This window comes from Bufo bufo, chromosome 9 (assembly GCF_905171765.1).
Source record: "Bufo bufo chromosome 9, aBufBuf1.1, whole genome shotgun sequence".
In the NCBI taxonomy this organism is placed as follows: Eukaryota; Metazoa; Chordata; class Amphibia; order Anura; family Bufonidae; genus Bufo; species Bufo bufo.
The window spans coordinates 623,371-646,760 of NC_053397.1; the positions used below are offsets into that span (position 1 = coordinate 623,371).

General features: G+C 47.0%; 1 protein-coding gene across 1 annotated transcript in view; it reads left to right on the forward strand.

The window, feature by feature from the left end:
• Positions 1-23,114, forward strand: part of IARS1 (isoleucyl-tRNA synthetase 1) — a 141,617-nt gene extending 118,503 nt beyond the window's left edge. Inside the window, exons 18-34 of the mRNA XM_040408466.1 lie at positions 6,456-6,539; positions 6,619-6,763; positions 8,419-8,539; positions 8,619-8,710; positions 8,785-8,862; positions 9,318-9,439; positions 9,553-9,655; positions 18,829-18,912; positions 18,998-19,172; positions 19,292-19,401; positions 19,520-19,615; positions 19,978-20,154; positions 20,241-20,352; positions 20,601-20,726; positions 20,802-20,945; positions 21,031-21,162; positions 22,908-23,114. Coding sequence (XP_040264400.1) covers positions 6,456-6,539; positions 6,619-6,763; positions 8,419-8,539; positions 8,619-8,710; positions 8,785-8,862; positions 9,318-9,439; positions 9,553-9,655; positions 18,829-18,912; positions 18,998-19,172; positions 19,292-19,401; positions 19,520-19,615; positions 19,978-20,154; positions 20,241-20,352; positions 20,601-20,726; positions 20,802-20,945; positions 21,031-21,162; positions 22,908-22,990 — 1,984 coding nt within the window. The 3' untranslated portion in view covers positions 22,991-23,114. The remainder of the gene's footprint in view (positions 1-6,455; positions 6,540-6,618; positions 6,764-8,418; positions 8,540-8,618; positions 8,711-8,784; positions 8,863-9,317; positions 9,440-9,552; positions 9,656-18,828; positions 18,913-18,997; positions 19,173-19,291; positions 19,402-19,519; positions 19,616-19,977; positions 20,155-20,240; positions 20,353-20,600; positions 20,727-20,801; positions 20,946-21,030; positions 21,163-22,907) is intronic.
• Positions 23,115-23,390: the final 276 nt, after the last annotated feature.

Consider the following 23,390-nt stretch of genomic DNA (forward strand, 5'->3'; position numbering starts at 1 on the left):
CATCTTCTCCTGTCACACTAGGGCCTCTGACTGCTCTCCTTATATACAGTTTTTGCTAGACTAGAACCTTCTAGTGGGAGAGGTGGAGAAGCTCAGCACAAACAGATACAATGTTTCAGCTCCTGTCTGGTATTGACATGAATGGCAATGACACAGCAGGTTTTCCAGACATAACAACAGAGCTAAAACCAGACATTTAAAAGGTCAGGCTGTCTGCTTTTTGGTGCTAAACAAGTCTGTTTTTTTTCCATCCAAAACATGGTCTTCTTTAACCCCTTAAGGACCTGGGATTTTCCATTTTTTGCGTTTTCAGTTCTCACTCCCCGGCCTTCCCATAGTCCTAACTTTATTTTCCCCATTCACATAGCCTTATGAGGGCTTATGTTTTGCGGGATAAGTTGTACTTTCTAATGGCACTATTTACATGTAGTAGGGAGCGGGGAAAAAAAATCCAAATGGGGGAAAAACGCAATTCTGATAAAGTTTTTATTTTTACACTATGCAGTTAAAATCGACACTGCTATCTTAATTTTTCCAGGTCAGTACGGTTCCAACGATACTGAAAAAATTAAAACCTTTGAGGAAAAAAAACTTTTTTTTTCCATAACCATATTCTGACCCCTATAACTTTTTTGTAGCTATGTGTAGGGGACGATCTGTTCTTTTCAGTGCTACCAATTTTAAGTGTGTGCGACTTTTAGATAAATTGTTATAAAAAAATAAGTGGGTAGTTAAAGTGACAAAAATTGCAAATTGCCTGTTTTTATTTTGTTCCCCCCGCTACGCCATTTACCGTATATGCCATTAATATTGTTATATTTTATTAGTATGGGCATTTTCGCACACGGCGATGCCCTTGATGTTATTTTTTTTATTGGTTAAATATTTTTATTTTAAGGAAAGGGGGTCGATTTGAACTTTTTAGTTATTATTATTTTTTTTTTTAATTTGCAAAAACTTTTTTTTTTTTACTTTTTTTTTTTTAACTTTTTTTTTTTTAAGTCACCTTGGGTGACAATAACTGGCAATTATTTGATTGCCCCATAGTGTTCGGGTGATGGCTAAATAAGCCATCATTGATGACTTAATTTGCAATATATCAATACAAGGCTGCACCTAGTGGCCTGTATTGATATATACATCTAATTGACTCTGAAGCAACTTAAGGCTTTGGTCAATTAACGCAGGGTAACAGATTCCCCGATCTCAGCCGGGGGGGAAAGCTGTTACCGGACCAGAAGCGCGCGACTTCCAATTCCGGTCTGCGCAAATTGCCCGTGGTCAGGCTACTTTCACACTTGCATTTTGTGCAGATCTGTCATGGACGGATCCGTTCAGATAATACAACCGCCTGCAATCGTTCAGAACAGATCTGTTTGTATTATCTTTAACATAGCCAAGACGGATCGTCCTGAACACCATTAAAAGTCAATAAAGGACGGATCCGTTTTTATTGTGCCAGATTGTGTCAGAGGAAAACGGATCATCCCCATTGACTTACATTGTGTGTCAGGATGGATCCGTTTTAAAACGCTACCAGCAGCCTCCAGAGCGGAATGGAGACGGAACGGAGGCAACTGATGCATTCTGAGCGGATCCTTTTCCATTTTAGAATGCAAACTGATCCGTTTTGGACGCTTGTGAGAGCCTGAAAGGATCTCACAAAACTGAAAGCCAAAACGCCAGTGTTTAAGTAGACTAAGATGTATGCGATCAGCCTTATGGCTGATCGCATACATGTGCCGCGGGTCTTGCTATTAAAAAGGCCAGAAACCCCTTGGCTAAGTCGCCACTGCACGTGCGAGCGGGCGCCATGTTTAGGGATCGGACCATGATGTACAGCTACGTCATGGGTCCTTAAAGGGTTTAAACACTATGGAGCTGTGGAAAATTACCAGCTTCTCAATCAAAGCCCTAACAGTCTCTCAGTATTCATTAACCCTTTCTACGAGCCATGTAGTAAAACAGTGATAATGAACAGGATATATATCACAACATATAAAATGCAAGTACACAGTATTAAACAGTATGTTAACCCTTTCAAGAGTAATAAAGTAAGAAGTTTTAACTTTGCATAGGGGATATAGGCAAATGTCAAAGTACTCCCTGCTCCAGAGCGCTACAAGAGGCAGTAGTTATATTCATTCCTAACGCTGAAAAGGATTTCTTTGAACCCGAATCGTCTGGGCCCATATCATTGCTGAACACTGACATAAAAGTATTAGCGGATAGATTAGTGAAAGTAATATCGGAAGATCAAACAGGTTTTATCCCAGGGAGGACGTGCTGTTCGAAGGTCATAAGGATGTCCATGAATATAGAAGAAGGTCAACTATCCCTAGATGCATCCAAAGCGTAGAATGGGAATACCTTTGGGAAGTTCTTACATGTTTTGGTTCTGGAGATAGATTTATAAAATGGGTTAAATTCATATATTCGAACCCAAGGGTGGCGGTGGATGAGGTAATGTCCCAGCCTTTTGCCCTTTCTCGGGGCACCAGGCAGGGATGTCCCCGATCGCCGCTGCTCTTTAGCCACAATAATTAGAGAAAGTGATTAGGGGTTTCCAGGATGGTAATATTCCCCAAACAGTAATTATTTTTTCATGAATACTAAGGCGGATCTGGGTAAAGTGATGAGCACTTTTAAAAAGTTTGGATATTATTCAGCATTGAAAATTAAAGGGGTTGTCCGGGTTCAGAGCTGAACTCGGACATATCCCCATTTTCACCCAGGCAGCCCCCGACTTGAGCATCGGAGCAGTTCATGCTCCGGTGCTCTCCTTTGCCTTGCGCTGAATCACGCAGGGCAAAGGCATTTTCTGGGGTTCTGGTGACTAACCGGGCTCTCCATGGGGCTGCTAGACGGAGGCTTCCACCCAGCAGTGAGGCTGGTGATGTCACCGGCTCTGATGGGCGGCCTGTAGCTGTAAAACGGCTAGGGCAGCACTAAAGCCAGCCCATCAAAGCCGGTGACGTCACCGAACACACTGCCCGGCAGTGTGTTATGGTAAATAAAAGAGCTCTGAACCCGGACAACCCCTTTAATTGGGGGAAATCACATTTGATGTCACTATGTGCGGGGAAATGGAATGGGAACTTAGATGTACGTGTAGCAGATAAGGAAGGTTAGGAATAAATACCTGACGGAGTCTGGAAGAGCATGATAAATGGATTGAGGAAGAAAATTTGTATCCGGAAAATCTTACCAATGATGGGTCGGGTTAATCTGATAAGGATGGTTTTTCTGCCTAAAGTCCTATTTGTAATCCAGAATGCCCCAGTCTGGATTCCACATAATGTTTTCAGGACTAGATAAATTACTGAGGGAATTCATTTGGAAGGGAGGATCCTAGAATAAAAAGGAAATATTGCAATTACCTGCGGGGGGGAGGTACAATTCACTCATATGGATGGGGAGGAGATAAACCCGATTTTGTGGTGGAGCTTATTAGAATGGGTGATTCAGGAGAAGTTGGTGGAGGTTCTGGAATCCGGGATGTTAGGGAGTATGAACACTGATAACCAAACACTTCGTGAGAGAGGAGACAGACAATGGGTAGAACAGGTTTTTTGGATTATACTCCAATAGGGGAGTGTGGTTTTTGAGTCACTTGTTTGATGGGCATGTATTGGAGGATTTTGGATCTTTGACCAAGGAATTTGGAATCCCCCATAAAGATTTTCATAAGTGCCTCCAATAAGGGATGCAATGAATTTATCGACCCCATAAAGATTAGGAATCAGTTTCCTACAAGATAAACATCTCTAGGAGATCTAAATTATTAACACGAGTAACACAATCGGAGGTAAAGATGTTGGGGAACTGTCGGCTAGTACATGACGGGATGTATTGGAAAATAGGTTGTTCGTTTCATTAAGGGCCTCTCATGGGGTCTCCCAATTATTTATTTTTCATAGGTCATATCATTCACCCTTATTGTTAAAAACAAATGGGTGTTGAGATCCACAGATGAATGTCCAAAGTGTGGAACAAGCGGGAATGGTGCGCTTAATCTGGAGGTGTCCTAAATTGCTTAGACATGGCTCTGAAATAGCAATGTGTATCAATCAAGTGTTAGGAGTATGAATCCATGGCGATCCGGTGGCTCGTATATTGGGGGCTACATTGCATTTGGGTCTGCAGAAATATGAGAGGCAAGCTCTCTGTAAGATATTATTTCAAGCAACACTGGTTATTTTGAGGAAATGGATTGGAAAAAAACCGCCCTCACCAATAGAATGGAAGAGATCAGTGGATAACCTGGTGAAATTGGAAAGAATAATATGTCAAAATAGGGGTATGAGTGATAGATTTAGGCTAATATGGAACTTTGGGTTTCATAATCTAGATCTGTAAAGACATACGGTACATAGTTTGTTTGTTTTCCTTCTCTCCTTTCTCTCTCTCCATAGGTGTGTGTGTGTGTGTGGGGGGGGGGGGGGTTATATTGGATTAGATATATTAGATGTGTTCTTTTGACATATTTTTTTGTCCTTGTTTTTTAGCTTGTTTGAAAAATAAAGGATAATTAAAAAAGTCTTACAGTAAAGAGTCCACAGTCTCACTGCTCTTACAGTAAAGAGTCCATAGTCTCGCTGCTCTTGCAGTAAAGAGTCCACAGTCTCGCTGCTCTTACTGTAAAGAGTCCATAGTCTCACTGCTCTTACAGTATAGAGTCCATAGTCTCGCTGCTCTTGCAGTAGAGAGTCCACAGTCTCGCTGCTCTTACAGTAAAGAGTCCACAGTCTCGCTGCTCTTACTGTAAAGAGTCCATAGTCTCACTGCTCTTACTGTATAGAGTCCATAGTCTCACTGCTCTTACAGTATAGAGTCCATAGTCTCACTGCTCTTACAGTAAAGAGTCCATAGTCTCACTGCTCTTACAGTACAGAGTCCATAGTCTCACCGCTCTCACAGTAAAGAGTCCATAGTCTCACTGCTCTTACAGTAAAGAGTCCATTGTCTCACTGCTCTTACAGTAAAGAGTCCACCAGTCTCACTGCTCTTACAGTAAAGAGTCCACAGTCTCACTGCTCTTACAGTAAAGAGTCCATAGTCTCCTCTGCTCTTACAGTAAGAGTCCATAGTCTCGCTGCTCTTGCAGTAGAGTCCATAGTCTCGCTGCTCTTGCAGTAGAGAGTCCATAGTCCCGCTGCTCTTGCAGTAGAGAGTCCACAGTCTCGCTGCTCTTGCAGTAGAGAGTCCACAGTCTCGCTGCTCTTGCAGTAAGAGGTCCACAGTCTCGCTGCTCTTGCAGTTAAAGAGTCCATAGTCTCGCTGCTCTTGCAGTAAAGAGTCCATAGTCTCGCTGCTCTTGCAGTAAAGAGGCCCATAGTCCTCGCTGCTCTTACAGTAAAGAGCCCATAGTCTCACTGCTCTTACAGTAAAGAGTCCATAGTCTCACTGCTCTTGCAATAAAGAGTCCACAGTCTCGCTGCTCTTGCAGTAAAGAGCCCATAGTCTCACTGCTCTTACAGTAAAGAGTCCATAGTCTTACTGCTCTTACAGTATAAAGCCCCATAGTCTCACTGCTCTTACAGTAAAGAGTCCATAGTCTCACTGCTCTTACAGTAAAGAGTCCATAGTCTCACTGCTCTTGCAATAAAGAGTCCATAGTCTCACTGCTCTTACAGTATAGAGTCCATAGTCTCACTGCTCTTACAGTAAAGAGTCCACAGTCTCGCTGCTCTTACAGTATAGAGTCCATAGTCTCACTGCTCTTACAGTATAGAGTCCATAGTCTCACTGCTCTTGCAGTAAAGAGTCCACAGTCTCGCTGCTCTTGCAGTAAAGAGCCCATAGTCCTCACTGCTCTTACAGTAAAGAGTCCATAGTCTCACTGCTCTTACAGTATAGAGTCCATAGTCTCATTGCTCTTACAGTATAGAGTCCATAGTCTCACTGCTCTTACAGTAAAGGAGTCCATAGTCTCACTGCTCTTACAGTAAAGAGTCCATAGTCTCACTGCTCTTGCAATAAAGAGTCCACAGTCTCGCTGCTCTTACAGTATAGAGTCCATAGTCTCACTGCTCTTACAGTAAAGAGTCCACAGTCTCACTGCTCTTACAGTAAAGAGTCCATAGTCTCACTGCTCTTACAGTAAAGAGCCCATAGTCTCACTGCTCTTGCAATAAAGAGTCCACAATCCCTCTGTTTTCTTTCACTGAGCCAGTTTCTTACCCACATACAGACATTTGTTCCCCAGCCCTGTGCAGTTGAGGTCTGTATATGTGTATGCTTGTGTAGTGGGGGTCGTTATATTTGGGTTCCTGTGTGGCGGGGGTCACTATATTTGGGTGCTTGTGTAGCGGGCATCGCTATATTTATTTGCCTGTGTAGAGAGACACAAACTAACTGGGGTGATCACAAGGTTGGGCTTGGTGGACTTGCTCCATTTCTTTTTTTTTTGTTTTGTTTTTCACCATGGTGTTTTTCTTTCTTCGATGTGACAGTGATGGGCAAAAAATGAGTAAAAGTAAGAAGAACTACCCCGACCCCATACACGTGATCAATAGCTATGGAGCGGACGCCCTTAGGTAAGTGGCACTTTCGTAAGGCGACCTCCCCATTGACTGTTCGTCGTCCCATTCATTGTATGTTGATGGCTCCTTTCAGGTTATATTTGATTAATTCTCCGGTTGTGAGAGCAGAGAATTTGCGCTTTAAAGAAGAAGGTGTCCGCGATGTGCTGAAAGATGTTTTCTTACCTTGGTACAACGCCTACCGATTTCTGATGCAGAATATTTATCGGCTTCATAAGGTAACTAAAACACATCCATGTTGCCTCCATGTTCATTTACGGAAACTGACGCACATAGCAGTCACGTGTAGTGGACACGGTTTTCAAACTTATTCCTAAATGGACGCAGGTTATTATAGGTAAAACTTCTGGTTACATGTAAAGTTCAGCGACCATTCAAAAATCAGTTTGATAACTGTGCCCATCACATGTGGAGAGATGTTGGCGGTAATGTACATGGGTCAGGACGGGAGATGTTGGCGGTAATGTACATGGGTCAGGACGGGAGATGTTGGCGGTAATGTACATGGCTCATGATGGGAAACGTTGGAGGTAATGTACAGGGGTCAGGATGGGAGTTGTTGGCGAAAATGTACATGGGTCAGGATGGGAGATGTTGGCGGTAATGTGCATGGCTCATGATGGAAAACGGAGGTAATGTACAGGGGTCAGGATGGGAGATGTTGGCGGTAATGTACATGGGTCAGGATGGGAGATGTTGGCGGTAATGTACATGGCTCATGATGGGAAACGTTGGAGGTAATGTACAGGGGTCAGGATGGGAGATGTTGGCGGTAATGTACATGGGTCAGGATGGGAGATGTTGGCGGTAATGTACATGGCTCATGATGGGAAACGTTGGAGGTAATGTACAGGGGTCAGGATGGGAGATGTTGGCGGTAATGTACAGGGCTCATGATGGGAAATGTTGGAGGTAATGTGCAGGGCTCAGGACGGGAGATGTTGGCGGTAATGTACGGGGCTCATGATGGCAGACGGTGGTAATGTACAGGGCTCATGATGGGAGACGGTGGTAATGTACAGGGCTCATGATGGGAGACGGTGGTAATGTACAGGGCTCATGATGGGAGACGGTGGTAATGTACAGGGCTCATGACTGGAGACGTTGGCGGTAATGCACAAGGGGTCAGGACGGGAGACGTTGGCGGTAATGTACATGGGTCAGGACGGGAGATGTTGGCGGTAATGTACATGGGTCAGGACGGGAGATGTTGGCGGTAATGTACATGGGTCAGGACGGGAAATGTTGGCGGTAATGTACAGGGCTCAGGATGGGAAACGTTGGAGGGTAATGTACAGGGCTCAGGATGGGAATCATTGGAGGTAATGTACAGGGCTCAGGATGGGAAACGTTGGCGGTAATGTACATGGGTCAGGACGAGGAGGTTGGCGGTAATGTACATGGGTCAGGACGGGAGATGTTGGCGGTAATGTACAGGGCTCATGATGGGAAACGTTGGGAGGTAATGTACAGGGGTCAGGATGGGAGACGGTGGTAATGTACAGGGCTCATCACTGGAGATGTTGGCGGTAATGCACAAGGGGTCAGGATGGGAGACGTTGGCTGTAATGTACGGGGCTCATGACTGGAGATGTTGGCGGTAATGCACAAGGGGTCAGGCCGGGAGACATTGGCTGTAATGTACAGGGGGTCAGGACTGGAGACATTGGCGGTAATGTACGGGGCTCATGACTGGAGACGTTGGCGGTAATGCACAAGGGGTCAGGCCGGGAGACATTGGCGGTAATGTACAGGGGGTCAGGCCTGTAGACATTGGTTATACTTTCCTAGCAGAACGCTATAATGGTTTCTCACTTGGCTCCACCTGTCTCTGGGCCTCAAGGCTTTTCATTGTGGTGCTTTTTGTCTCTAGGAGGAGGGCGTCCAGTTTTTGTATAATGAGAGTTCAGCAAAGCCAAGCAGCAACATCATGGACAAGTGGATTCTGTCCTTCACTCAGTCACTAATCCACTTCTTCAAGGCAGAGATGACAGGTGCCTGGGGAGGGTTGGGAGGTTTAGTTGTCCATTTTTGGCGGTGTTTGGGGTCTCATGACTCTGCTCCTCTCCTCAGCTTACAAACTTTATACAGTGGTCCCCAGGCTTGTGCGCTTCGTTGATATGCTGACTAACTGGTATGTGCGCATGAACCGCCGCCGGCTGAAGGTGAGAACTCGCTGTGGCACCGTTGTCTTCCTACCTTGCAGTTTCATCATCTCCAAATCTCGCCTCTGTTCCAGGGTGAGAGTGGGACGTACGAGTGTCTGATGGCCCTAGAGACCTTGTTCAGCGTGCTGTTCTCCATGTGCCGGCTGATGGTAAGGAATCACCATTACATGTGACCAGCAAACCACAGTGCTGTTTTCCTCGAGCACAAAACCTAGAACCGACAGCCTTAACTCCTACTTGGACTTGATTTCAATGCGCCGTTTAATATATTTGATGCATCTTCGCTGTCCTTTCACCGGAGATTGTTAGTCTATGCCTTTTGTGTAGCATGGATTTGCCCTATAATTTTCACTGGTCTCTGGAGCCCTCACCCACATTTGGTGACACATGAAAATTGGCAAAAGGTAAGAAAATTCCCAATGATAGTGTAGATATTAAGTGTGCCATCATTTCTGACTTTTGCTAGCGGTGTAATGTCTTTAATTCCCCCCTGTGGTGCACGGTGATGTATTGGTGCAGATGGTTGGGGACCACTCCGTCCCTCCACAGACACCTTTCTGCTGAAGACCCCTACCATGGATGTCTGCCTTTTTTCTCTCCTCAGGCTCCATTCACGCCGTTCATTACAGAAATGATGTATCAGAAACTGAAGTTGCTGCTTGACCCGACCTCTGTCCATGACAAGGACTCGCAGAGCATCCATTACCTGATGCTTCCTCCTGTGCGGTAACTAGTTGACCACAGCCTTCCATCTTCTCTGTGCCAGTGCGGTGATGCCGGACAGTGGGATCCATGTAGTAGTTGATGATTTCACGCAGTTTATTTTCTTTGTGACTCAGGGAGAATTTGATTGATAAGAAGATTGAGAATGCGGTTTCTCGGATGCAGTCAGTCATTGAACTGGGCAGGGTGATTCGTGACCGGAAGACGCTGCCCATTAAGGTTCGTCCATTACCTTCCCATAGCTCAGGGAAAGTGAAGGAAGAAAACACGAGTGCTCCTGTCAGGTTCTATTATAATAATTAGTGTTGAGCAAATTGAAGTTGACGAAATGGAATTCATTCTGAATTTCAGGAAAAATTAGATTTATCACAAAGTTGAATTTCCTTTTGCTTTGTGGTAACAAATAGTATTTTTTCTAAAATGGAAATAAGCCCGGGAACGAGGGAGCACCCATAATTCCATGCAGATAGCCAGACCCTGTGATGTCATAGCCCTGTAAAAAGTATCTTCCTGCCCATTCTCCACCATTTACAGTGAACTTAGTGCAGGGAGAGACGTCACAGGCACTAGGAACAGTGTTCAGGAAAGACTTTATTCATAGAAAAAAACTGATTGAGCTGTTCAGGGAAAGATTATTCATAGTGTAGGGAAAGGATAGGGAGGCATTATCCACAATACAGGGAGAGAGCAGGGACAGTTTAGAAATAGTGTAGGGATATAATAGGGAGGCACTATCCACACTATATGGAGAGAGCAGGGACAGCTTAGATATAGTACAGGGATATAATAGGAAAGCATTATCCACAATATAGGGAGAGAGCAGGGACAGCTTAGATATAGTACAGGGATATAATAGGGAGGCATTATCCACACTATAGGGAGAGAGCAGGGACAGCTCAGAGATAGTGTAGGGATATAATAGGGAGGCATTATCCACACTATAGGGAGAGAGCAGGGATAGCTCAGAGATAGTGTAGGGATATAATAGGGAGGCTTATCCACACTATATGGAGAGAGCAGGGACAGCTTAGATATAGTACAGGGATATAATAGGGAGGCACTATCCACACTATATGGAGAGAGCAGTATAGCTTGGTTTATAGTACAGGGATATAATAGGGAGGCATTATCCACACTATATGGAGAGAGCAGGGATAGCTTGGTTTATAGTACAGGGATATAATAGGGAGGCATTATCCACACTATATGGAGAGAGCAGGGACAGCTTAGATATAGTGTAGGGATATAATAGGGAGGGACTATCCACACTATAGGGAGAGAGCAGGGGCAGCTTAGAGATTGTGTAGGGATATAATAGGCAGTATTTATCCACACTATAGGTAGAGTGCAGGGACAGCTTAGAGATAGTGTAGGCATATAATAGGGAGGCTTTTTTCACACTATAGGGAGAGAGCAGGGACAGCTTAGATATAGTACAGGGATATAATAGGGAGGCACTATCCACACTATATGGAGAGAGCAGGTATAGCTTGGTTTATAGTACAGGGATATAATAGGGAGGCACTATCCACACTATATGGAGAGAGCAGGTATAGCTTGGTTTATAGTACAGGGATATAATAGGGAGGCATTATCCACACTATATGGAGAGAGCAGGGATAGCTTGATATAGTGTAGGGATATAATAGGGAGGCACTATCCACACTATAGGGAGAGAGCAGGGGCCAATAGAAGTGTGTGAAACTTGGCTAATAGGAGCTATTCTATTACAGCTTGCTGCACTAGTTAGGGGTTAAAAAGCACTTTAATACTACAGGTTTTAGGTTGTTTGCATTCTTTTATGCATAAGTAATTCCATTAATCCTTTATTGTGTAATTGGGGTGAAATTGCAGCCTGATGCTACAGATTTTAGGGTACTCAAGTTCTCATATAGAAGTACATCCATTCATCTTTGTTTCAGGGGTGAAATTGCGGCCTTATGCTACTGCTATTTTAACCTTACAGTTAGGGCTCATGCACACGACCGTATATAATTTGCGGTCCACAAAAAAAGGGATCTGCCAAAAATACAGATGACGTCCACGTGCATTACATATTTTGCGGAACGTAACAGCTGGCCCCTAATAGAACAGTACTATTCTTGTACGTAATGCGGACAATAAGAGGGCATGTTCTGTTTTTTTGCGGAACGGACACACGGAAACTAAATGCACATGGAGTAAAGATTTATTTGTATTTTTTTGCAGACCCATTTGAAATGAATGGTTTCGCATATGGTCCACAAAAACAGTGGAACAGACACGGAAAGAAAATACGTTTGTGTGCATGAGCCCTTACTGTTACAGTACAGTATGTCCGACAGACAGGTGCCAGGGCCTTCTAAGGGAACGGGCAGTGGATAAAATGTTTCTAAAGCTGGCAGCAGTTGCAGCGACAGGCCAGAGCTGTCAGTGTCATCCAGCTGTCCTGGAATGGTTAACCCTGTCTTCATCTCAAGTGATATCAGACCCACCAGACCGGAGTCGGTGGGTTCCTTTGACACCACGCTTAGTTGGTTTCGCTTTTATGTTTGGTTACTTCTGCTGTCGGCTTGGCTCCGCTTTTCAGCAAGCATGAGCTTATTAAGAACAGTCAGCAGCTACTGCCTAGCCAAGATGAGGAGGAGAGATCCGCTGCTTCCTCGGGTAGGCGGGCAAGTTTGGATAATGAGTCGTGTGGGAGCAGGTATTGCGAAGGGTCAGGCACGCGGATCTGAGACTGGTGAGGGTGACATTAGTGACATGCAGTCAGTAGTGATGATGATGTAGCCAATCGCACGTGGGAGCCGGGTGAAGAGGAGGCTTCTCCATCAAGGGATGAGGGTGGCAGCTTGTGCGTGAGGCAGCGTCTGAGCCAACAGGATGCTAACATGGCTGTGAGGGAGCAGGGTGGCAGCAGTGTGATATCTGGAGCCAAATGTGCCCGCAGTAGACCGTCTGCTACCCAGGAGCCTACCTGTCCGGAAAGAACTAGTGGTAGGGGGAAAATGTCATACTCGCTGGTGTGGGAATTTTTCATCAAGTCGGCGGAGTATGTCAGCGTGGCAGTTTGTAGAATCTGTGGGCAGAAGGTGATGCGTGGCCACGGTGCCAATGTTAGCACCACGGTCCTGCGTCACCATAATGTAAAGTAGTGGTACAGCCTGACGCATCTCCCAGCGGCCCACACCCCTTCTCCATCAGTCAGGGCTCCACCACCTCAGCAGAGGGTAGATGTGTTTCCTTCTCATGATCTACTGGTCCTGATGCTCCTCCTCATCACTCATTTCGTCAGCAATCGATCACTGAGGCGACTGCAAAAAGACAACAGTATGCGTGCACTGATCTAACGCCACAGAAGCTGAATGTGCTCTTTGGACTCCTCACCTTTCAGAGAACTGATGGCTTGTGAAGAGTCCCAAGCCGTCATCAAGGGCCAGTCCTTGAGCCTGTAGGTGTCTGCTAAAGTTCATGACAGTGCCGACGTGTGGAGCTGTAACTACAGTCAAGGACAATATATGTCATTTACGACCCACAGGATAAATGTGGTTTCTGCCCAGGCACACCAGCAATTTGGCCAGGTGACGGCACTGCCGCCTCAGCAATCAAGCTGTAAGTCCTGCGCCAATGTCCTCCTCTGCCTCCTCATCTTCAGCCTAGTCCTCAGCCTCCATTGTAGGCACAATTCAGAGTGCTCCTTTAGCATACCACCTATGCAGAGCACAGCGGTGTCACGCTGTTCTGTGACTGAGTCATACCAGGGAGGAACTGCTCTGCGTCCTTCAAGAGGAAGTAGAATCCTGGCTCTCTCCTCTCCAACTGAAGATCGGAACCATGGTCACCGATAACGGAAAGAACATTGTGTCAGCGCTGCATGGTGCACGTCTTTAATCCAGTCATAAACCGGTTCCTCAAGTTTTCCACCCAACTGCAAGACATCATGAAAATGGCCAGGAAACTGTGCATGCACTTCAGCCACTGTTACCCTGCAAAGCACACCCTCCTTGAGCTGCAAAGGCAGAATGGTGTTCCCCAACATCGCCTCATATACAGTCAGCTCCATAAATATTGGGACAGCCACACAATTCTAACATTTTTGGCTCTATACACCACCACAATGGATTTGAAATGAAACGGACAAGATGTGCTTTACCTGCAGACTGTCAGGTGAACGGTGCAGGAATTACAGCAGTTTGCATATGTGCCTCCCACTTGTTAAGGGACCAAAAGTAATGGGACAGAATAATAATCATAAATCAAACTTTCACTTTTTAATACTTGGTTGCAAATCCTTTTGCAGTCAATTACAGCCTGAAGTCTGGAACGCATAGACATCACCAGACGCTGGGTCTCATCTCTGGTGATGCTCTGCCCGGCCTCTACTGCAACTGTCTTCAGTTCCTGCTTGTTCTTGGGGCATTTTCACTTCAGTTTTGTCTTCAGCAAGTGAAATGCTCAATCGGATTCAGGTCCGGTGATTGACTCGGCCATTGCAGAACATTCCACTTCTTTCCCTTAAACTCTTTGGTTGCTTTTGCAGTATGCTTTGGGTCATTGTCCCTCTGCACTGTGAAGCGCCGCCCAATGAGTTCTGAAGCATTTGGCTGAATATGAGCAGATAATATTGCCCGAAACACTTCAGAATTCATCCTGCTGCTTTTGTCAGCAGTCACATCATCAATAAATACAAGAGAAGCAGTTCCATTGGCAGCCATACATGCCCACGCCATGACACTACCACCACCATGCTTCACTGATGAGGTGGTATGCTTAGGATCATGAGCAGTTCCTTTCCTTCTCCATACTCTTCTCTTCCCATCACTCCGGTACAAGTTGATCTTGGTCTCATCTGTCCATAGGATGTTGTTCCAGAGCTGTGAAGGCTTTTTTAGATGTTTGGCAAACTCTAATCCGGCCTTCCTGTTTTTGAGGCTCACCAATGGTTTACATCTTGTGGTGAACCCTCTGTATTCACTCTGGTGAAGTCTTCTCCTGATTGTTGACTTTGACACACATACACCTACCTCCTGGAGAGTGTTTTCTTCACCATGGAAAGAATTCTTCGCTCATCCACCACAGTTTTCCGTGGTCTTCAGGGTCTTTTGGTGTTGCTGAGCTCACCGGTGCGTTCCTTCTTTTTAAGAATGTTCCAGACAGTTGTTTTGGCCAGGCCTAATGTTTTTGCTATCTCTCTGATGGGTTTGTTGTGTTTTTCAGCCTAATGATGGCTTCACTGATAGTGACAGCTCTTTGGATCTCATCTTGAGAGTTGACAGCAACAGATTCCAAATGAAAATAGCAGACTGGAAATGACCTCTGGACCTTTTATCTGCTCATTGTAATTGGGATAATGAGGGAATAACACACACCTGGCCATGGAACAGCTGAGAAGCCAATTGTCCCATTACTTTTGGTCCCTTAACAAGTGGGAGGCACATATGCAAACTGTTGTAATTCCTGCACCGTTCACCTGATTTGGATGTAAATACCCTCAAATTACAGCTGACAGTCTGCAGGTAAAGCACATCTTGTTTGTTTCATTTCAAATCCATTGTGATGGTGTATAGAGCCCAAAATGTTACAATTGTGTCCATGTCCCAATCTTTATGGACCTGACTATGTGATGTTTCCACCGATTGGATCTCCACCCTTCACATGTTGGGCCGACTACATGGCCTTCCTCTGCTCATAAACAATTTCTTGATGATGCAGGCGGAAAGGAGCACTCCCCTGTTTGACTTTAGCAAGTGGCAGCTCATGCGTGACACCTGCCGTTTGCTCAGGCCCTTTGAGGAGGCCACTTTGTCAGTGGCCAGGACTATGGAATGACCAACGTCATTCTACTCCTTCACGTCCTGGAGCAGATGCTGATAAATCTGGCTGGACAGGAGACGTGGGGCCTACATCTCACAGCCACCTGAGCCCTGTGGGAGCTGAACTGGAGGAGGAAGACATTCACACACAAGCAATGTGTGCAGAAAAACCACCCATTTCTGTTTAAGGCCGAATGCACATGGCCGTGTTTCACGGCCGTGAGCGGTCCGTGGTAACACGGTCTGGATTCCTGTTGAGAGCAGGAGCGCACGGCGACATTGGTTGCTATGACGCCGTGCGCTTCATGCCGCCGCTGCTGTGTGCATTCGGCCTAAGTGAGAGGAGGTAGAGGGCGATGAGGAAGAACAGGCAGATGACCCAGACACACTGTGGCAGTATGCAGTGGAGATGAGGCAGGGAGTCCCTCTGAGTCCCCTGTGCAAATGGCCAGATGTATGCTGAGTTGCTTGTGTAATGACAGCCGTATTATCACCATTTTGACAGAGGGATGACTACTGGCTCTCCACCAAGTTAGATCTTCGCTACCCCTCCAAAATGGGGACCTTTTTTCCACCTGCTCAGAGGGAGGATAAGCTCAACTACTATCGAGACATCCTATGTAGTCAGTTGGCCTCTGCCTATGTGCACCATTGCCCAATCTCACGAAGGTCTGAATAGGGGTGGCCTCTACACTGGAGGGGGGGCACCAGCAGCAACTTAAGTCTGGCGTCTCTAATGAGCAGTTTACTCTTTTCTTCTCCCACCTACTGAAGAAACCACCCACAGCAGCAGGACATGGAGCAGAACTTGAAGCAGCAGGTGGTGGCATACTTGGACTGCACCCTGCCACCCCAGATTCAAGATCCCCTGGACTACTGGGCAGCCAAATTTATTTGTGGCTGCAACTGGCTGAACTTGCGCTGGACAAGCTTTCCTGCCCGGACAGTAGTGTGGCATCAGAGTGGGTGTTCAGTGCGGTGCATAGTTACCCCAAGTAGAAGTCTCCTTTCCACCCAAAATGTGGAGAGACTTACCTTTGTAAAGATGAATCTAGCATGGATCAGCCAGGGTTTCCACACACAGGTGCCTTAAGCATCAGACTAGATCATTCTGGGTGCCACACCAAAACATTGGGAAAAATAGCCCGTTACTCCTGGCCTCGTGATTCACGATTCTGATGCTGCCACCCGCCTGTTGCCCACACACCTGCTGCCATCTTCAACTTCCACCCACCATCTTGTGCTTTTACTGCCACTGCTGTTGCCCCCCTCCCCACTCTTTGCCAGGGCCACTATGTTGACTCCTCATGCTATTGCCACCCTCACCACTCTGTCACTGGGCCACTGTGTTGATTCCTCATGCTGTTGCCACCCTCCCCACTCTTTGCCAGGGCCACTGTGTTGACTCTGCATGCTGTTTCCACCCTCACCACTCTGTCACTAGGCCACTGTGTTGACTCCTCATGCTGTTGCCACCCTCACCACTTTGTCACTGGGCCACTGTGTTGACTCCTCATGCTGTTGCCACCCTCACCACTTTGTCACTGGGCCACTGTGTTGACTCCTCATGCTGTTGCCACCCTCACCACTTTGTCACTGGGCCACTGTGTTGACTCCTCATGCTGTTGCCACCCTCACCACTCTGTCACTGGGCCGCTATGTTGATTCCTCATGCTGTTGCCACCCTCACCACTCTGTCACTGGGCCACTGTGTTGATTCCTCATGCTGTTGCCACCCTCATCACTCTGTGACTGGGCCACTGTGTTGACTCCTCATGCTGTTGCCACCCTCACCACTCTGTCACTGGGCCACTGTGTTGACTCCTCATGCTGTTGCCCCCCTCCCCACTCTTTGCCAGGGCCACTGTGTTGACTCCTCATGCTGTTGCCACCCTCACCACTCTGTCACTAGGCCACTATGTTGACTCCTTATGCTGTTGCCACCCTCACCACTCTGTCACTAGGCCACTATGTTGATTCCCCATGCTGTTGCCACCCTCACCACTCTGTCACTGGGCCACTGTGTTGACACCTCATGCTGTTGCCACCTCATCACTCTGTGACTGGGCCACTGTGTTGACTCCTCATGCTGTTGCCACCCTCACCACTTTGTCACTGGGCCACTGTGTTGACTCCTCATGCTGTTGCCACCCTCACCACTCTGTCACTGGGCCGCTATGTTGATTCCTCATGCTGTTGCCACCCTCACCACTCTGTCACTGGGCCACTATGTTGACTCCTCATGCTGTTGCCACCCTCATTACTCTGTCACTGGGCCACTATGTTGACTCCTCATGCTGTTGCCACCCTCACCACTCTGTCACTGGGCCACTGTGTTGATTCCTCATGCTGTTGCCACCCTCATCACTCTGTGACTGGGCCACTGTGTTGATTCCTCATGCTGTTGCCACCCTCACCACTCTGTGACTGGGCCACTGTGTTGATTCCTCATGCTGTTGCCACCCTCACCACTCTTTGCCAGGGCCACTGTGTTGACTCCTCATGCTGTTGCCACCCTCACCACTCTGTCACTGGGCCACTGTGTTGACTCCTCATGCTGTTGCCCCCCTCCCCACTCTTTGCCAGGGCCACTGTGTTGACTCCTCATGCTGTTGCCACCCTCACCACTCTGTCACTAGGCCACTATGTTGACTCCTTATGCTGTTGCCACCCTCACCACTCTGTCACTAGGCCACTATGTTGATTCCCCATGCTGTTGCCACCCTCACCACTCTGTCACTGGGCCACTGTGTTGACACCTCATGCTGTTGCCACCTCATCACTCTGTGACTGGGCCACTGTGTTGACTCCTCATGCTGTTGCCACCCTCACCACTCTGTCACTAGGCCACTGTGTGGACTCCTCATGCTGTTGCCACCCTCACCACTCTGTCACTAGGCCACTATGTTGACTCCTTATGCTGTTGCCACCCTCACCACTCTGTCACTAGGCCACTATGTTGATTCCCCATGCTGTTGCCACCCTCACCACTCTGTCACTAGGCCACTGTGTTGACTCCTCATGCTGTTGCCACCCTCACCACTCTACTTGTATAAGTGTGGAATAGAACAGGTTCTGTAGACATCTAATTGGAATCCGCTGACGACCGTGTAAAAGGAGTGCGCTCTTTCACGCTGTAGTAGGATCAGTTCTTTAAACCTGATGCTAATATTGACCAGTAAGGCTGAGTTCACACTTGAGTTATTTGGTCAGTTTTAGCTCCATAACTGACTAAATAAGTGAAGTATGAAGCAATTCTAAGAGTGACACCTGAGTGATCTGGAAATGGCTGCCAGCAACAGAGGCAGACAGCATCCACGCTCCTCTTTCACATGGACGGTGTCACAACAAAATCTAACCATCAGTGATAGACTTCTCTCCAAGAGCACTGCCATAGAAGATATGATAACAGACTAAAAACCATTGGCTGGTGTGAAAACCACATCAGATTATAAAACATGGAGGCTTCATGGACCCGGGCCAAGACGTGTAGCCTTCAGTTATCTCCTATGGCAGATACGTACCGCAGCGCTCTATTGATGGTCACATTACAGAGGTTAAGGACCTGCAATGTCTCACATTTTGTGTTCCTCCCGTCAGTATCCCTTGAAGGAAGTGATTGTAATCCATCAGGAAGCAGAGGCCCTTGCAGACATCAAATCCTTGGAGAAGTATATTCTTGAGGTGAGGCTCAGCATTGTAGTGGAGTCAGAAGATCTGCTGGTGGTGTGGTTGCCATTATCCAGAGATGGTCTTTCACCTGTTGCAGGAGCTGAATGTCAGGAGCGTAACAGTTTCTACAGATAAAAACAAGTATGGCATCCGTCTGAGAGCAGAGCCGGATCACATGGTACTTGGGAAACGTCTGAAGGGTGCATTCAAGTCCATCATGGCTGCCATCAAAGAGTTGAAGAGCGAGGCACTGGAAGAGTTTCAGAAAACGGGTGAGTGCTGGGTGACAATTTTTTTGGCGGTGGTTCAAGCTGCGCTTTTTTTCCAGCTGTTGCCTGATGTGGTCTTCAGGCACCTGCAAGGCTCCTCCTAACACTTCTACTTGGTGCAGGCTCCATATTGGTGGATGGACATGAGCTGCATGAGGAGGACGTGCGCCTGCTCTACACTTTTGATCAGCGTGACAGCAGTGCTCAATTTGAGGCTCATTCTGATGCTCAGGTAAGTCATAGAAGTGTAATAAAACAAGTGACTGCAGAGGGTGACAGACATGGGGGCTGTGGGAGATTGAAGGAGAAATACCCAGAAATGTTGCAGGCTCTGTGCGATTCTTTCACAGGTCTTGGTTCTGCTTGATGTCACTCCAGATCAGGCCATGGTGGATGAAGGTGTCGCTAGAGAGGTTATTAATCGTATCCAGAAGTTACGGAAAAAGGTGAGTGGAGATGAAACCTGTACAACGGGGCCCTGTCCGTGGTGCTGAAGGTCTGCCAGCGTTTGTGGTGGCCGGTCATCTGCTCTCCTCAGCCCAGGGCATGATGTGTCCTCATACAGCACGCAGCCTGTGCAGTATGGTCTCTGTGTGAACCAGGAGGGGATGTATGGACATGAGGAGAGCCCCATAAATCTTCATTATGAGGTCCATGTTCCTCTTCTTAATCTCTCCACTGAGGAATTGCATCGTGCTCTGTAATGGTGGCAGCTTCTTGTGTTAGTTTGGAAGGAGTCTTGATTTTCCTTGCACTAAAGTTGATCATCCTGAGTTTTGGATAAATTCCTTTTTTTCATGTTCCACAGGGAAACTTGGTTCCAACTGATGAGATAAGCATCTACTACCGGGTGGAGCCGCAGGGAGATTACCTGCACTCTGTCATCCAGCGGCACACAGATTTCATTTTGGCCACAGTCAAGTCTCCCCTTATTCCTTATCCAGTGCCACCCTCATCCAGCGTTATAGTAAAGGAAAAGACACAGGTCAGTAGAGGCAGTGTGTGCGGGCATATCTTACCCTGTCAATGAGATGCTCGGAAGCTTTCAGTTTATCTTGTGTTTGTTTTCAGCTGAAATGTTCTGATCTGGAGATCACACTGGTCAGAGGTTCCTCCCAGGCCGTGGATGGTCCTGCCTGCGCCTGTGTCAAGCTGCATATAGCTGTTAACAGCACGGAACAAAGTAGGTCTGGAAGCCCTCAACTGTGTGATCTTCAGCTGGCAGCTCCCTGCATGCCGACATTGTGTCCCTCCGATGGTAGTGCTCGTTCTCCACATGGCAATGCAGCAGGATGGACGCATGGGCCTATGAACGTTGTCGTTCCCTGTTAAATCTGCCATTATGTTCTCACAGACATGAAGAAAGTGACTTCCCTTCCAGAACATGGCTTCTGCCTCTCCGTATCCCTCATCACTTTGCCTCTCTTGTAGGTGGATTCCTACTGCTGGAGAATCCCAAAGGAGCTGCCGTTTCCAGCGTGTCTGAAGTAAAAGCTGCAGTGTCCGCTATATTTCAGCTGAAGATGGCACGACTTGCAGTATATGATGGTACCAAAGGTAACGACACATGGAAGCCCTCTCCTTGTATATTTCTTTTGGGCCTCATTCTCACTTTCTCTTATCTTTTTGTAGAATTGCACAGTGATGCCGACCCCCTGAGTTTAAATGGAAAGATCCTTTATGTTACCTCTGGAGCTGCCCCAGTTGTGCCAAGTAATGGAGGCCAGCTGGATTGCCAGTATGTCAACCTGAGGGTGCTGAGCACCGATACCCAAGGTATGTGAGCATCATGGCGGCAGCGTGCGCACTTGTAGGCGCTTAGGCTGCAGCACACCGACTTGCTGTCCTTTCATGTTACCAGGAACACTTTTGCTGCAAAACCCAATTGGACAAAATGATCTGGACTATCAGGGCCTGTACCGCGAAGTGGCCCTAGTGTTTGGGCTGAGGAGCCGGCGGTTCCGCCTGTATCTTGATGCAGCCATGGGTGGAGGTAAGAGAAGCCTGGTGATTCAGGGCTTTCTTTGCCCCTCCTTTCTCCTCAAGTTTGCGCAAAGAGCCTTGTTTAACACCAGCAGAAGTACACTGGTTTTGGTGGGGGGGCACTTTTAAGGTCATGTGATCAGTGCTGCCTCGGCTCCTGAGAGTCCGCTGAACCTGTCTGGCTGCCCCAATGTCATCTAAAGCAGCTAGTGGTATGACAGCAGGGAGACCGGGAAAGTGGGATGTAGGGGGTCAGAAAACCACCGAAACCTAGGGAAAACAAGCAGATTCCTGGGCAAGATCAGAACATTCAGCAATTGGTCTTGGGAAACCCTTCCTTAGAGCCCCCCTGCTGTTTACTTCAAGCTCGCAGCCAAGTCTACTTGATCTAGACTACTGAGCAGAACTAGTCTGAGCCTCCTGGTGTCAGGTATCTGCCGACCACAAGCTCTGACCTTGTGGTCTTCCTCCGTAGTGCGGCACGGTCACCCGGATCACCCCTATTAAACCAGGTCCGGATCCTGCAGTTTAAACTGATTCCTTCCTCCTCACTGTTGGCGCCACGGTTGTTGATAAAGTTGTACTTTTATTCCTTTGCTGGCAGGAAATTTCGAGCACCAGGAGGCGGTCATTTTAGTACGAGAACCTCCATGCAACACCTACCGACATCTAAACACCCCCTTCCCCTTGATTGACAGCACTAGACCAAGTCAAAGTCATACTTTAGCGCTGTCAATCAAGGGGAAGGGTGTTGACACCGGTAGGCGTCACATGGCGGTGCTCTTACTGAAAAACCCGCCTCCTGGTGCCTGAAATTTACTGCCAACAAAGGAATAAGACCCCTTTCACACGGGTGAGTTTTCCGCGCTGAATCCGGACCCATTCATTTCTATGGGGCTGTGCACATGAGCGGTGATTTTTCACGCATCATTTGTGCGCTGCGTGAAAATCGCAGCAAGCTCTGTATTGTGCGTTTTTCACACAACGCAGGCCCCATAGACGTGAATAGAGCTGCATGAAAATCGCAAGCAAGTGCGGATGCGGTGCGACCTTCACGCATGGTTTCTAGGTGACGATCGGGGTGGGGACCCGTTCGTTATTATTAACCATGTTATAAGGGAAAATAATAGCATTCTTAATACAGAACTCTTCTGAAATGCTTGAAAAACTCCACGAAAACCGCCACAATATAAAAAATCTGTCACAACAACACCTTGCTTTCAGCTACTGATTTTAGTCGTGAGAACATTCCCTAAAATATGTGCAGTCTTTTCCCTCAGAGTATGAATAAGGGCGGACTCGCATGACTGTGTGTGTGGGCCAGCTGCAGTTCCCCAGACCCAAACTGACTGCATCTTAGTCATTTCTGATAGTTCCTCTCCGATCACGGCCCTATTCTACTGTACTAACATCATTACGTGAGTACAGTACAGTGGATCTACAATCGCATATGAACTGACTGCATTCTTAATGACTATGCTGCAGTCAGATTGCGTCAAGGGAGCTGCGACGACACACACATACTAGGTTTCCCAGGCTGATCAAAGTCGTGTAAATCTGCCCTAAAAGCAACAAGTGGCTCCTAAGTGGTCAGAGAGACCACACCTCATCGGGTCTGCTTTGGTGATAACCCGTTTCTCCATCTTCGAGCCGCCCCTTCATCAGACCTGTTTTGGTGATAACTTGGCTGCATTTTTCTTAGTTGTAGTTTTGCTGTTTCACCACTGACATAATCTGTTTATCTTCTCTGCACAGAGGTGACGCAGGGAACAGCGCTGCCCGACCTCCATACAAAGACACTATATGTTCACGTGCTCCCAACAACTGCAGAGTGTTAGCCGTGCAGCCACCTGAGTAAAGAAGGACCCCACACACGTCCAGCAGTCCTTGGCTCTATTTATTCCCTGAAGGCGACCTCTGCTTCTATTTTGGCAAATGCAGAAATAAAACTATACTTTTTGAGTTTCCTGTTTTGTGTGTTTCTTCAGACAAGCTGCTGGCCTCTCATATCTCATTCATTTATTGATGCAGTCATGTTATAAAGTAAGTACCCCATGTACTGGGTCAGTGATGGAAACAGAGGATTAAAGTAAGAGCAGTGAGACTATGGACTATTTACTGTAAGAGCAGTGAGACTATGGACTCTTTACTGTAAGAGCAGTGAGACTATGGACTCTATACTGTAAGAGCAGTGAGACTATGGACTCTATACTGTAAGAGCAGTGAGACTATGGACTC